This window comes from Dipodomys ordii, unplaced genomic scaffold, assembly GCF_000151885.1.
Source record: "Dipodomys ordii isolate 6190 unplaced genomic scaffold, Dord_2.0 Scaffold9, whole genome shotgun sequence".
Lineage (NCBI taxonomy): Eukaryota > Metazoa > Chordata > Mammalia > Rodentia > Heteromyidae > Dipodomys > Dipodomys ordii.
In genome coordinates, this window is record NW_012267225.1 from 1,779,836 (window position 1) to 1,794,073 (window position 14,238).

Genomic DNA, 14,238 nt, shown 5'->3' on the forward strand with positions numbered 1-14,238 from the left:
TCATTTTGTTGTTGTGGGTGGTAGTCATGGAGCTTGAACTCAGGGCCTGGGCTCTGTCCCTGAGTGCTTTTGCTCAAGTTTAGCACTCTACTACTATGAGCCACAGATCCACTTCCGGTTTTCAGGTGATTGATTGGAGATAAGTCTCATGGACTTTCCTGCTAGCTTAGAACCATGATCCTCAGATCTCAGCCTCCTGAGTAGGTAGCCAGTGCCTGGCTCTGAATATACTAAATGCTTCTTGCCGAAACTGTTTCTTATTCCAAAAGAGTTGTTGCTTTCAGTAGTTGTGTTCATGGATTGCTATAATAAAGTACCACGGATTTAAGCTGGCTATGACTGTACACACCTGTAAGCTACTCAGGAGGTAGAAGTAGTCCTAGACTGGCCTGAGCAAAAGCACAAGTCCCTCTCTGAAAAATAGACTGAAGTTTCAAGAACCAAGTCTACCACTTAAGTGGTAGAATGCTTACTTGGCAAGTGTGGAACCCTCGATTCAATCCCCACTACCACAAAAGCAAAAACAAACAAAACAGCAACAAAAATCAACCACGGTGTCACAGCTTAAACAGCAGGCCTTTATTTTTCTAAAACATGTGTTTCCAAGATCAAGGTTTTGGCATGTGGGGGCTGGTGAGAGTGCTCTTCTTAGCTTGTAGATCGCTGCCTCCTGGCTGGGTCTTCATGTGATGGATGAGGGAGAGCCCTGCCTTCTCCTGTGAGGACAGGAGGCTCCTCTCAAAGGCCCTTTTCACGAGACCTCTCCACATGCCCTTCTCTAGTGCTGTCATACTGCGGATCGGGGTTTCCCTGTATGAATTTCCCATCCCTTCAACAACCATAAAGTGTCTTTGGTCACTAGAAAAGAGAAGGAGAGAACCAAAGTGGAGTTGGTCACGTGAAAGCAGGACCTTACTTCCATGCCTTTGTGTACTGTTGGTTCATTTATTTAGCATTATGTCATACATTTCCATCCTGTGACACACATTCCAAAACAACTTGCTAAAAACCCTTGTCCAAAGAGGGCAACTCATTCTCTCATAGGCTTTTAGTTACAGATGAGTGAGGGCATGTTTTCACTGCATATGGCTCCCTGCACAAGCAGAAGCTGGGATAATGGCATGCTGTTAAATTACCTGGACATGACCATTTTAAGGAAATGCTTTATGTTCCTTTAAAGGGCTTAGTTATTGTCTATAAAGTTCCCAGCATAACTGAAGTGACTTTGTTTCCTGACAAGCACAGAGAGGGAATGAATGTTCTCTGCTTGTTGCCTCTGGGGGGTGTTTAGCTTTAGCAGGAGGTTTTAAGGAAACTGTCCCAACTGCAGCTGAGTGTCACCTTTGCAGAAGAGAGGGTTTCCTTGTTGTGGAATGGATTCTGCTTAGGGTTTAAAAATCTAGTCTCCAAAGAAGATGAAGAAGAGTTAAGCTTGTAAGACAGAGGTAGAAATTCCCCTGTGACCTGGGCTGCCTGTTGCATTATGTCATCTATGGAGGGTGAGAGCTGACATGGTCATGCGTGGTTGGAAGGGCTGGCTCTTGGGAGACCATGTGGCAGGCCCAGATTCCAGAGCCCTTGTGTGTGTGAGACTGGTCTCAGGAGGGCTCTGGTAGCCCCGTGAGGGTCTTCTCTTCTCTGGGCTAAGTTCTACTACTACAGATTTAACCCAGGCCATGCCGGACGTTTATTCCTACTCACATTCCATGCTTCTTTTAGCCCCTAGTTTATCTTTTTTTTTTTTTTTCTGATTCAAGGACTCTTTGGTCTTACTCAGAGATCACAGTCAATGGTGAAATGGATCAGGCTTCCCAGAGCCAGGGAGCAAAAGGTCCAGTGAGGTTCAACTCTTTCCTTGATTTCTCCTTGGTGTCTTCAGACTCTCATTTAGTTCTAGTTTTGGAAATCTCTTTTTTCAAAGGAACCCACAAGTTGGTTCTGTTGGCCCTTCACGTGAAGTTGAACTGTCCATCTGCCTACTTCCAGATAGCAGGAAAGCCGGATCTTCCAGGCCATTTTCTTTTGCTTGTCTGTGTCACTGAGTTGGTGTCTTCTGGGCCTGGCCCTCTAGAGATCTCTGGATTGCCTCTCTCTCCATTAAAGCTTTGATTCCATGCCTGTGACCTTGAACCATTAGTTTGCCCAGGGTGCCCTTTTCACCCTCAGGGAACCAGTCAGGCAGCTCTGAGAACTAGTCCCTGTAAGAAGCAGTGCTGTGCCTTGCTCAGCACATCCTTCTCATCTGTAGAGGAAGCATTCATTCAGTCTCTTCCAAAGCATGCATCGGGCCCCAGGGCCCCAATGTGTCACTATAAGTATGTTAGATGCTACCACTAACATAGTCAATCACATTGATTTGTTTTGATCTACTGAATCTTTTCTTTTACTTTTTTTTCTTTCTTTTTTTTTTTTTTTGCTAGAAGCAGAAGGCTCCATATGACATACTGGAAGGATTTTTAGATAGTATACACAGGTAGAGAATACTTTGTCAGGGATCAGCATTTAGGTAATCAACAGTGAAAGTGGGCAGTGCATGTATAACTTGGCTAGCTGTGGCATCAACGTCTCAGACCTACTGCTATGATGTCCTGAAAAGACTAAATCAGCTGGTAAAACAGAGGGGCTTAGAACTCAGAGTGAGTTCACAGGCCACAAAGATCCAAATATATGGCTCCAAGTTAAAAAAGCAGACATACAAGAAATGAAAAATATGCCCAAAGGTTTAATGTTGCCTTTTAACTGTGCTTAAATTCATATTCATATCCTAACTGTCTGGCTGATGTCGCCAAGGTTGATATAGAGAAGATATAAACATATCTACTTCCACTGAGTGCTTCAGCAAATCCTATTTTGATAAGGCCTTAAATCTGTTGAGATCAGGCCATAAAATTCCCTTGCCATTTCTGGAATAGGTGAACACAGTGCTCAACAGATTTTTTTACCTTTTAATTTTGCATTCAAACTGTGTAACTTCCACACATAAATCTCGTCCCCTCCCTTCCCACCGCACCCCATAGCCTGGGAAAAAATAAGGGCTACCCATGATGTATTAGTAACATTTCAAGTGTAAATATGAAATCTGGTTGGTAAATTTTAATTTACCTTTCAGTGATGTTCTAACTTATTTAGGGACTACTTTTAGCATGTAAGAGCTTAGAAAAATAGGTTGTAATAGTAGCAAATGTGAGAAGAGAGTCATTTGTAGTTTAGACATTTATCAGATAATAAGTTCTTCATCAGTGGTTGGCATGTCTTAGGTGGTATATGGAATTGGATGTTGTGGATGGCCCAAGGTTTTGCTAATGTGATTAATACCATGTGATTAATTGCTAATGTGATTAATATGTCCCCAAGGAAGAGCCCTATTAAGTTTATTCTTCGTTTCTGATAGCAGAATCCCAAGTTGCTATTTAATTTCAGAAAATCCCTTGAGCAGGTGGCTGTTTATGGTGTACAGAGTGTAAATGCCGATGATGGCTGGCATGTACTGGGGTGTCGTAGAAGCATGGGAAGGTAAAAGAAAGAAACGAACACTGTGGTTCTTAATCTCTTCTGTGGCTTGCTGTTGATACAGAAATCTATCCTCTGAAGATGACCTCTGAATGGAAATGTGCTCTGGAAAAATCCCTTATTGTTGCTGCTGAGTTTCCTCTTCCAATGGAAGTATTTAAGGTAAGTTATGAATTCTTAGCGGCTCAGTTACTCTGATCAAAGATAAACTTGCAAACATTGTTTTATCTCAAAAGGCAGCCTTCTTGATTGATTTACATATATGTATAATTGTTTCTGTTCCACTTTGCCATGAAATAAGGTCTTCTTGAATATCCATAGTATAAAGATGCTGATTAAAATGTTTTAGATTACTGTTTTCCTCTAGAATGTAAATCGCATTTCTAGCCTGTCATCTCCTACCAAAGAAATAAAAGAAAATTGAGCAAGTCTAATTTTCCAGCTTGGTAAAAATGATTGAAAATGACATTTATTGGCATGGCTCTATTTTCTTGATGACTTGGGAAAGACGAGAATCTGTCACATAGTAGGTCTATAGCCAGAGGCTCACACAGCAATACTGGGCTAAGGAAGTTCATCTCAACTGAAATGGATCTTCCAGATTCTTAACGCATTTATACTCTTGTATTACACTTCTTTCATATGACATTTGGAGAAGGTATTGGCCTTCCAGAGTGGGCGGGGGTGTGGGGTGGTGTTCTTCAAATGTTTTTATAATTTGTTATTTCTCTTGAATTCCTTCTTATCTTCCAATCTCAAGTAAGGAGACTTTCCTTAGGGGGAAGTCCCTTCTCTGGAATGCTTGGACCCCCTGGGTCCTATACAGACCACATGAGCTTAGGCTGAATGAGGAGTCCTCATGACATTACATTCTTTGACAATTCTATGTCATCATTTGCATACTTTCTTGTATAAGAAATCTCTGTTAGCGTAACTTTAAAGTTCCCAGAAGGCAAGGGCCATGTTTGTTCTGTTCATGGTCAAAAAATGTAATTCTGGTACTACTTAATAATTGTTTGTCACTTAAATGACCATATTCTTGATGTGTATTTAACTCGTTGAATTTCAAAATTCTGAAAATAATATGTAGATTAAATTAGATATGCAGATGTATTTAGAACTATGACTACGAGGACACGTAATTGTTTGTCACTTAAATGACCATATTCTTGATGTGTATTTAACTCGTTGAATTTCAAAATTCTGAAAATAATATGTAAATTAAATTAGATATGCAGATGTATTTAGAACTATGACTACGAGGACACGACAAGTATAACCATTAATAAGCTTGATATATTTCTGTTAGACATTAACTAGTTCATTAAACATTTATGGAACAGCTATTCTGATCTTCAAAAAGCTGTTATGTGCTGTTGACCTGATTTCAGGTTTTAATAGTTTGTTTGTATTTTCCAAAATACAGTTAGCTTCTTTCTGTGCCTTAATTTCGTCTTAGGAGGATTCAAGCTGTTATTTTGATAGACTATCTATCTCAACATTGTCATCTTGCTCAGTATTTTGTGTGTGATTAAGCATTTGTTTAAGAGTAGTTACTGAATATTACTTTGGGGCCTCGTACAAGTCTGGGCTTTCAAGGGAAGCTGCATCATAAGTAAAAGTTGGTTCCATGAAATAGGATGCTCTTGGAGTTAGCTAGATGCTTTTTTTTTTTTTGTAAATATGTCCTCATCTATCAATTTTATGGAAGCGGAATGGACAATATCTCAGCCATATTTGTAGAGTGAATATTTATGTGTTTAATTTGGAGGTCATAAGATAGCCCAAGGCTGTTGTAACAAGTTGACTTCAAGCAGTAGAAGTTTATTCTCTTACACTTCTGCAGCCTGTGATTTGAATCCAGGTATCAGCAGGACCAAACTCGACCTGAAGATTCTACAAAAGAATCTGACTCGTGAATCTATCCTTGCTTGTGGCTGCTGCCTGTAGTCTTTGTTATTCCATGTTCTGGCAGCATTGCTGCTTCCGTGGTCTCCTTGTGTTTTTTGACTGTGCACATGACCCTTTCCTTACCCAGGACAGGGACCGTTGTATGCTAATCCAGTATGATCTCATCTTAACTCACTTGTGTTTGTAATGACCCTGTTTCCAAACAAAGTCTTATTTCCACATTCCAGGCAGATAGGAGCTTTTAGAAGACATTATTATACTAAGTACTTCAGTCAGCCACGTACCTCCTCACTTCCTAACTACTGTTCTTCACTGAGTTCCTCTGTTTACAAGGAGATAATTAACAGAAATTACATAGATCAAATTATCTTTGCACTTGCTTTATTTATGAAAAGTACAAGAGGAAAATTTTCTATCATACAAGTTTATAGAAATTCCAGCAAGGGATGTTCCTCTGCAGAGTACCAAATAGAATCATTCAGTCTGTCTGTCTGTCTGTCTGTCTGTCTATCTATCTGTGTGTACACATGATGTACAACTGTACATACATACACACATATCCCCTTCTGTTCTCAGTGCTTGGCCAACAATATTTCTCAGCAGGCAGCTTCTACTACCTTTATTATGGTAAGAGGAAGACATGTTTGAATTCAACATTGACTCATCTGGGATACATGTCATTACAGAAAATTGCCCCATTGTTCAGCTGTTAGAAGACAGAACTCAAAGCTAAGCACATTTAGTCTGGACAGTGTTTCCAAGTGAATTTTTTAAAAAATATTTTTTTATTTGCATGCAATGAGTATTTTGATGGAATGAAGCTCATTAAACTGCAGTTTCTAACCATGGGGCTGTGTTCACACATCTGTGTATCTACATCTGCCCCTGTAATCCAATCAAGTTCATGTGTGCTATTCCCCTTCCAACTTGAACACAAACAGAAACGATGTAGAAGCAAGTGCATCGTATTTCTGCTGCTATTTTCCTTTGATTTGAGACCTCATTCTGACTAACTGGGATATCATCTTTTTATGGGGAATTTGACTTCTTTGGGAAGTACAGATAATCTTCCAAATGTGAATCTCAGATGAGAGAGAGGTAGTTTCTGAAGTAAGTAAAAAAAATTAATTAAAACTTGAGAGAGATTAGGAAAAATAAACCACATTGAAAAATAATAATTTTTTTCTTAAAATCAGCCTCATTATTTAGAGGCCTATAAGACTTACAAATATAAGAAACCTGGAGCAGTAGTTCACATCCATAATCTAGGTACAGAGAATGCAGAGATAGAAAGGATTGCTGTTGAGACCATACTGGGCAAAAAGGTGGCAAGAGGTGCTTGAGCTCCTGCCTTAAAAGCTTCTACAGTCTGCCCTATAAAGATCGACTAGGATGGGTCTCATCACCCCTGGAAGACATTACAGAACTAAGTTAGTATTTTGGTCAATAGTTCTATACAGTGCTTCAATTTTCCAGTTCACTGTCTTTTATGATACCACTAAAAGGTTTTGGGAATGTAGAGAGTCTACAAAGCAGAGCTAAAGAAAGACTGGAACAAGAATCTGTAGGTAACAAAATGCAACACTTCTTCCTGTTATCTAAATTTCATGAATCTTCTGGAATTATTCTGGAATTACTCTTTACATTTCTCATAAATTGTAATTTACTGTTGGGACGCCCCCCCTTGTTAAAAATATTAAATTATTGAAGTTTTGTGGCAATGGATATAGCTTACCCCTAAGTCCTGCAATCAGAAATGGCAGTTACCAGTTTCACAGTTAATGAAAACAAAGTCCTTTTTCCATAGAGGAATAGAGGATAGGGTTAGTAAATGTTTTCCAGGTAACTTCTTTTAATTAATCATACATCATAACCACAAGGAAAGGACATACTTGAAATGCAATTGAAATTAAGATCCATGGTTTATCGGTAAAACAAGGGAAATTTTTAAAAATTTTGTTTTCATTCTTTAAACAAAAAGGTGTTGAAAGTTTTTGAGGATTTAAAATTCTAAATAATTTATTTACAGATTACAGCATATTGAAGAGAAATATAGACAAAATTAATTGAGACTTGAGATAAAATAAACAAGCAAAACTCCTAGCATTTTCTTTGAAATATTCCTTCTCCTCACTTTTCTTTATCAGGGATCACCAAATCTGCCCCAGGTTTGATTAGTCAAAGAAATGACTTGCTAGACCCAGATGTCACCTGCTCAGAGTTATAGTTTACCAGAAGAGTATCAAGCAGATTATGCCAAGTGTGGAGATACATGGGACAAAGTCCCAAAAACCAAATAGAAGCTTGCATAGTCTTCTTCCTGAGGGAACTCCCAGGATTTTTATTACAGGCTGGTTACATTGGCACCCTTTTCTGGGCACATTGCCAAAATTCTAGATTTCCTGGAAGAAACCCAGATATTTAATATAAACTCTATTGTTTGTATAAAAGGTTAGACACAGTGAGTTGTTCTTGTATTCAGGGAAAGTTCCATGCCTGCAGGCCTGGCTCATGGCTTCTTCTAAACCCTCCATTCCATCCTTTACCAAATCCCTTTGCTCTTTCTCACCCCTACCCTGAATCTACTCTTTAGTCCACTGTTAGGGTTCTAATCCCAGCTACTAGCTCTCGTTCCTGGACTGTTGCATTAGTCCCTTAGCACATTTTCTGTCTTCTAGTTGTTCCATTCTTAGAGTCTGTTTTTGACAGGGTAGGCACAGTGATTCTGGCAGGAATCAAGTCATGACACTCTTTTGCTTATCAGTGTGTGATGCCCAGGGCTCTGTGCTGTGTTGTTACCCCATTGCTCTTTTGAGTGTACTGCCCCTTAGAACCTCAGGTGTGGCCTCTGCCTCATGCCCACCTTCCCCACTCTCCATTCAACATCCAGTGTGTTTTTGACTTCCACGCTGTTGGCTTAGAAAGTCACCCCTGAGGGGTTGGCACAACTTGGAATCACAAATGTCAGCCTGCGCTGTGTCCCTACAGCATGCTGTGCTGTATCTCCCATCCTACTTTGTTTTGCTTCCTAGTACTTTGGCCTTCCTGTATTATATATTAATTTGCTTCTTCCCAGCCCAAATGGTCTTCCAGTGAAAGAGGTATTGACAGTAGGTCATTTGGTATCAGTCAGACAATTACCCCTCTGTGGCCACCTCAGTGTTGTCCAGATAACTTTGACAGACAGATACACAAGTGACCTGAACCAGGTTCTCTTCCCGGAGGCTTGATGCCATTGCAGGCTGGACTCTCTACTTCTCCAAGGCCGTGAGACATGATCTCTTCTGCCATCGTCACCACCTTCTCTGACTTGAGGAGACTTGTTAAATACAAGCTCCTTGGGATGACAAAGCACACAGAGATTTCATTTATGGCATGAGCATCCTTTGCTACATATAGAAATGAGAGGCAGAACTTGTTTTCTTTGTCATTGTTCTTTGTGTGCTCTGAGGGTGTTAAACCAAAACATGTGAATTACAGAGCAAAAAGGGCCGTGGGGGCCATCTGGTTTTTATGATTATTGGAGAAAATCTTACAAGAGATGTCATAAGAGAGGGCAACTCTGGTCAAGCAATAGATGTAACAGAAAAATCTCCAACTCCAGGTAGACAGAGAGTTCACTGTAACTAACAGTCACCTGATCACATGGGCTAAGTGTTACTGCCTGCATTCTGTTAGATAGTGAAATGCTTTTAATTGGGAACATTAAGAATTTAAGAATATAGTCAACTTTCAGTTATCTGCTCTGGGAGTTATCACTCCCAAATGGCTTCTGTTCAGCACTGATAATTCTGGCTCCTAGCAGTTTCTACAGCTGAAGAGTAGGCAAGATAGTATTTGCAGGAACTTAACATTATTGCTATATGGTATGTTGGGGGTACCTAGAAAATAAACATGCTTATGAAATGAATGCATTCAAACCGCCAGTTGTGCCATATTTTATTTTTTTGCTCCACTAAAAGGGATAATGAAGCATAACTTAAAACATTTTCATCTGTGGAGGATTTAATAGTAGATTACTGTGTGGAAGCTGCCTTTATCTCCTAAAATTACTCAGCTCCTTTGTGGGTAAGACTGCTTTTAGGGTACACAGTACCTCTCATGAACACACAGCTTCAGTAGCCCTGACTTGGGTGGGGAGTGAATGTGAAGACAGGTTTGAGCTTCTTTTAAACTTCAGGTCTTCAGAGGTTTAAGATCTAATGGAAAATGAGGATTATGCATTTGAATGGCAATATGGCTTTGACTTTGACCCTCAGCACCTAAGATGTACTTCCCTGGTCTCTTGAAGTGGTTAAATATAAATCAAAGGTATTGAACTTAGTCCTGAGTTTGCTGTCCTCACTGTATTTGAGCCTCCACCTCTTAGTGTATGTCTTAAGGTCAAAGGAGATTAAATCTGCTCCTGATTTAATCTCTTACAATGAAGGAGATTTACTATTACATGAATGTCTATATATGTATGTATATATGTAAGTATGTATATGTGTCTGTCTGCCTATCTATCTGTCTGTCTGTCTGTCTGTCTGTCTCATCTAACAATTTTGAAAAGGGATGAAAATTTTCAGAATACTAGAGGCCTGATTTAAAGTTCCTTCCTTCATCGTTAACAAGATGTTATATGTGGAGTCTCTTGTCAGATATCCAGATCTCAGCAGAATGAATCCCTTTACATCTTAATGCTCCTAAAAGTAAGCATTTGGATGTGTCACCCCAGGCTGCAAAGGTGGTCAGGAAATTTGATAGTCTTGTGATTTTGTACAAATTCCTACACTCACTGGACCTCAGGGGTTCCTGAGCTTTTGTGGATTCTGAGAGACTTCAGGGCTGTAACCAGGGGACATGAGCAAGGCTTGGAGGGAGTGTGATACATTCTGGCTTCTTGTGTGCTTTACCCACCTTGGGGACATCTTTGGCGTGTGCATGTGCGCGTGCGCGCGCGCGCGCGTGTGTGTGTGTGTGTGTAAACACATATATCTTAGCTCTTTCAAACCTGTGAAATAGCAGCAAAGGCACAAGAAGAAGCATGTAAATGGAACTGTGGGTAACTCGCCTGATTCTGAGATGACTCGAGTGGGTACTGTTTCAGTGGCTGATGTTGATGGTGGTCTCTTGCATACTAATACAAGGGTAGATGTTGTTCTGGACTTTCATCATGCATTATGTTATCTTAAGCTGACTCAGTAGCAGTGTGTGTGTGTGTGTGTGTGTGTGTGTGTGTGTGTGTGTGTGTGTGTGTGTGCTTGCGCGCCAATCCTGGGGCTTGAAATCAGGTCCTGGACACTGTCCCTTAGCTTTTTCACTCAAGGTTAGTGCTCTGCCACTTGAGCCACAGTCTGTCTTTTTGGTAGCTAATTGGAGATAAGAGTATCATGGACTTTCCTGCTGTGTGGGCTTTGAATCATGATCTTCAGATCTCAGCCTCCTGAGTAGCTAGGATTACAGGCATGAGCCACCCACACAAAGCTTAGCAGGTATTTTAATCTTACTCTTAAGGTTGGGGGAGCTCAAGGCTTAGAGAAGTTAACCTTTTGTCTGACTCAGAGAAGACCTTGTGATAAAATCAGGATTCAACCCTAGATTCATCATTGAACTCCAAGGCCAGTTTGTTTTTGTTCTTGTTTTCACTGTTGCTTTTGTCCTGGGAATAAATCAAAGTATTTAAAGACTGAACAAATAATTATTAACATAACAGAGAACCAGAAAATGAATTCTGAGTGTTGTCTGTCCAATATCGTATTTGATATGAATGTTGAAAAATGTATTCTTCTTCTTCTGTTGCTTTTGGCACAGGCTGTCTGGACACTTTGGCAGAATGATTCTTTATTGTTAATAAATTCTGCCTAAATCAAAGGCTCTCACTGCACGATTTGAGGACTTTGCTCCCTTGGGGCATGTGATAATGTCTGCAGACATTGTGGTGACTGCAGGGAGGACTCTGCTAGCATCCAGTGGGTAGAGGCCAGAGATTCAGATAAATACTCTACAATGCACAGGACAGTCTCCTGTAATAATGCAGACTCTGCTGCAGGCTGGGAGCAGTTTGATGTATTGGAGCACAGGAGAGTAGTTGCTCTCAGGATAGACACTACCTCTACCCCAGGCCTGCTGGCCCTTGACTCCTTCTAGTTCAGAATCTGACTGTGTGAGACAGAGAAGAGCAGCTTGCCAGCTTGCCTGGGTTGCATAACTGTTGCTTTAGTGACTAGAAAGGGCAGCTTTGTGGCACTTTGCTCCTTACTAACTCCAAGCTGTCTGACAGGTGGGATACCACCTGGAGGAATCAGGGCTGGCATCCGGTTTCCATGGCAACAAGTCAAGCTGCACCGAGGGTGTCCCACAGGAGGGGTGCCTCTAGGTAGTTGTGTCCACCATGTTCTAGCAAGAAGCTAAGGAGTCATCCCTTCCCCCTGCCCCCCGGGCAAAAAAAAATAGTGCCCTGTTCCTTTTTGTGCCTGGACTGCATTGTTGGGGAATGTAAGGCCCCTTCCCATCCCTGGGCCTGTAAGCAGTGACTTCATGAAGAAGAAATCAAAGGAGTGGAAATGTGGGCTCCTCATATTCTCAAAGTGAAGATAGGATTTTACTAGTACTGTTGTAAGGTGGGTGGATTTTGTGCCATTTACTAAAGCTTTTATGGGGCTAAGTGTTTAATCAATGAAAGACATTTCCATTGCCTGTGATTTCTTCTTTTCTTTTTAAAACAATTTAATACCAGTTAGAGGATTGGTGTGAAATAGGCCTGATATAATAACTTGCTCTAAATCCTGGGGTTCAGGTTGAAGTATGTTGTACTACAGTACCACATTTCTCATGACTATATTTTTTAACTAGATTGAATGTACCACTTAGTTGATAAAATTGCTATTTACAGCTGCCAGACTAAAATGAAAATGCTCACCACTATTCAGCTTATAGATTTTCTTAGAACATTTTTGTTACAAATATTTCACATGCTAAATTTGAATCAGTGTGGTGGAATTGAAATTTAATAATGTTATTGATTTAATGAAGGCTGGCATCTTAACGTCTGCCTTTTGATGAAATTAATATTACAAGAGTAATTTTGTAGTGAGCATGACTAGGTCATTGGTGAAACAAAAAAGAAGAAAAATAGGATAAATGACACTGAGTTTTTCTTTTAGCATGAAGGGATTAGAAGAGAGTTCATTATCAGTTTGAATGTAGTACTAATTAAAGTCTTCCTTTGACTTCACTGAAGCCTGTTCTTAGAAATTATGCAAATTATTCAGGCTTTCAACAGAAACTTGTACAATGTTTAAGTTCCCAGTGGACTAGAAAACCTGACATGTTGGAATGGAAAACATTAGCCATAAGTATTTTTTGTTTTGTATCATTAAAAAATTTTAAATTATCTTTAAGCAGTTGTATAAAGGGGTTTCAATTCAACACAACAATTTATGGATACTATATCTTTGTGTAAGTCCAATATGCTGAGAAGGATTTTGCAACATGAGGGTGTATGAATTGTGGATCTGTGATTGGTATGTTTTACTTCTATAAACATAAATAAAAAGGAAGAACCAAACAGTTACAGATTGACACTTGGATTTCTTCCACTAGGGAAAGCATTTCTGTAGTCTGCAATTCTGGAAGTCAGGTTAGGAATTAGGTTTCTGCACAGAGATGATTTTTACTGCCTTTCGTGTATTAAAATCCTCATCAAGTACATTTTAATTTTGTTGTGTTAATTAGTTTGAACTCTTTCTCCCCTGTGCCACATTCTAGATAATTTTGTTTTGTGTAGATCTACTCATTTAATGAGTAGATGGGTAGATGTATTAGCTACTGTCTGAGTCAGTGATAACCACATGGTACATTTTAAGAGTGTAATTTGCACATTTTCAAGTCCAGAAAGTAAATGTGGAATGAGTGAATTTCAAATAGGCATGTGGGACATTGTGTTCTTTCTCTCTGCCTTTGGCTTTTCTTTCTTCTGTCTGTCTATTAGCAATCTTCCTTACCTCTTCTGTACATTAACACTCAAGGTAATTTGTAAGTTTTATAAAGATCTTTAATAGTCATTGTCATCCTGGAGCCTTTTCTTTTCCTTCCTTCCTTCCTTCCTTCCTTCCTTCCTTCCTTCCTTCCTTCCTTCCTTCCTTCCTTCCTTCCTCTCTCTCTTTCTCTCTCTCTTCCTTCCTTCCTTCCCTCCCTCCCTCCCTCTCTCTCTCTTTCTCTATTCCTCTCTCTTTCTCTCTTTCTTTCTCTCTTTCTTTCTTTCCTTCTTCGTGGTTGTCCTGGGGCTTGAACTCATACATAAGTGCTGCGCCTGAGCTATTTTTGTTCAAGGCTAGTGCTCTACCACTTGAGCCACTACTCCACTTCCAGTTTTTTTGACTAGTTTATTGAAGGTAAGAGTCTTTATGAACTTTTCTGCCTGGGCTGGCTTTGATCTTCAGATCTCAGCTTCCTGAGTAGCAAGGATTACAGGTATGAGCTACCACCACCCAGCTCTGAAGCCTTTTTACCTTGGGCTGCTCATGTGTTGGTACTGCTTTGTATCAGGTGTGACCCTTAGATAGCCATGTCTGATTCCTGCCCAGACGGTGGAGCTACCTTTTCCTGGACGTGACAGCTGTTTGGGAGGGCAAGATGACAAATGTACCCCAAAGTGGTGCATGCGCGCGCGCGCACACACACACACACACACACACACACACACACACACACACACACACACACACACACACACAGAAACACGAGACATTGCCAGAACACTAAAGCCAAAGTACCAAATACATTGAGGTTTGCATAGACCTCTTGGTCCAGCATAATCCTTCATGCTCCTTGTGC

The 14,238-nt window shown here is 40.2% G+C and overlaps 1 protein-coding gene across 2 annotated transcripts in view; it reads left to right on the plus strand.

Moving 5' to 3' along the window:
* Sfmbt2 (Scm-like with four mbt domains 2) overlaps positions 1-14,238 on the plus strand; it is a 136,995-nt gene that overhangs the window by 56,861 nt on the left and 65,896 nt on the right. Inside the window, exon 7 of one of the 2 annotated variants that reach the window (XM_013009375.1) lies at positions 3,575-3,672. In XM_013009375.1, the coding sequence (XP_012864829.1) occupies positions 3,575-3,672 (98 nt within the window). Of the gene's footprint in view, positions 1-3,574; positions 3,673-14,238 lie in introns of those variants that run through there. The other variant, XM_013009376.1, reaches the window with a different exon arrangement.